Source organism: Neohortaea acidophila, assembly GCF_010093505.1.
Source record: "Neohortaea acidophila strain CBS 113389 unplaced genomic scaffold BDY17scaffold_37, whole genome shotgun sequence".
Taxonomy (NCBI): Eukaryota; Fungi; Ascomycota; class Dothideomycetes; order Mycosphaerellales; family Teratosphaeriaceae; genus Neohortaea; species Neohortaea acidophila.
In genome coordinates, this window is record NW_022985546.1 from 1 (window position 1) to 1,377 (window position 1,377).

At 51.9% G+C, this 1,377-nt stretch overlaps 1 protein-coding gene across 1 annotated transcript; it reads left to right on the forward strand.

Annotated features, from left to right (window-relative positions):
- Positions 1–602: 602 nt before the first annotated feature.
- Positions 603–1,377, forward strand: BDY17DRAFT_115417 (amidase signature domain-containing protein; the record flags this gene model as incomplete). Its single annotated transcript, XM_033729242.1, has 3 exons — positions 603–938; positions 992–1,030; positions 1,081–1,377. Coding segments are annotated over exons 1-3 (564 nt in total), but the record flags the coding sequence as incomplete, so codon positions are not given.

The window sequence follows — 1,377 nt, forward strand, 5'->3', positions numbered from 1 at the left end:
CGCAATGGCGTTGTCGCCTGCGTTCCTGCGCAATGCAGCTGATGTATCGAGGAATGTATTCCTTGACCAGAGAAGATCGGTCCTCGTGACTTCCTTTCTTTGCCGAAATATGCCTAGTATCTACGACCGAAACTGCCACTATTAGGAAGGTTAACATTCCGTTCAACACCTCTTGCTGGCCTGCAGGAAATTTAAGGCCATCCGAAGGGAGGGTTTCGGCCATCTTCCAGGGCGCATGAATCTTTGGGCGATCCTGAGCGAGCACAAGTTATCCACCACGTCCATCGAATTCATGGAACGGACGCAGATCCTCGGGCGATACGGGATGCACAGAACAGAGGTGAAACGCCTCGAAGAGCCGGACACACGAGAACACACACGCGCAAGACCACCGCATTTAACAGCCTGCCAGCAATGCAGGTGGTGGTCCTAATGGACGAGGAGAGGAGAAGTGGATGGCTGGCCTTTTGTTTACATTTCGTGGACATGAGGTGGAGCGGGGCTAGCCGTAACTAGCAAGATCGCGTAGTTAGCGTCGGCCGTCAACCGGAGGCCTCGGTACCGGGCATAGCTGCTTAATATGGGCGTCCACAACCGTGTAGGATTTAATCAAATCAAATCAAATCAACCCGAAATTTGAACACCATTCTACTCACCAAAAATCGACTTCCGTGATATTGTTCAGCAAAGCCTGAATCGATGTATCATCAATGTCCTGGAAACAAGTTACAGCAGCGAAGCGCGAGCAGGTGTCCTCTCAGTTTCCTCCCTCATGGATGTTCGCTCCGGATGAAGTTGGGGGCAGAATGAAGCGGAAAAATGTAATCCAGCTACTGACTGAGCACACCTCTGCCACAGAGCGTGAGATAAGCGAGCTGCCTGTCCCTTTACTACTGCAAAAACTTCAGCAGGGCGACCTATCAGCGTCTGAGGTCGTGGTAAGATAGGATTGCGAACATGTACCGCTCGACAAAGCTCTAAGTTTCTGCAGGCTACTTTTGCGCATCGTGCTGCGCTTTCGCATCAACTGGTAAGACTGTACGCTTGACCTTGCCAATGCGCATATGTAATTCTCCCTAGACGCACTGCCTGAGCGAGTTTCCGTATCAAGCTGCCAAACAACGAGCGAGAGAACTTGACGAGCTCTTCCGGACACATCAGAGAGCGACTGGTCCGCTACATGGATTGCCGGTCAGTCTGATGGATCGGTTCAACGTGGCAGGCTTGGACAGTGCGAGTGGATACGCCAGCTGGATAGGGAGCCCGAAGACTCTGCACGACGAGGGCGTTCTCATCAACCGACTACACGGCCTAGGTGCGATCGTGTTTTGCAAGAGCAATGTCCCGATGAGCTCTATGGTAAGGTTTTTCAAATAT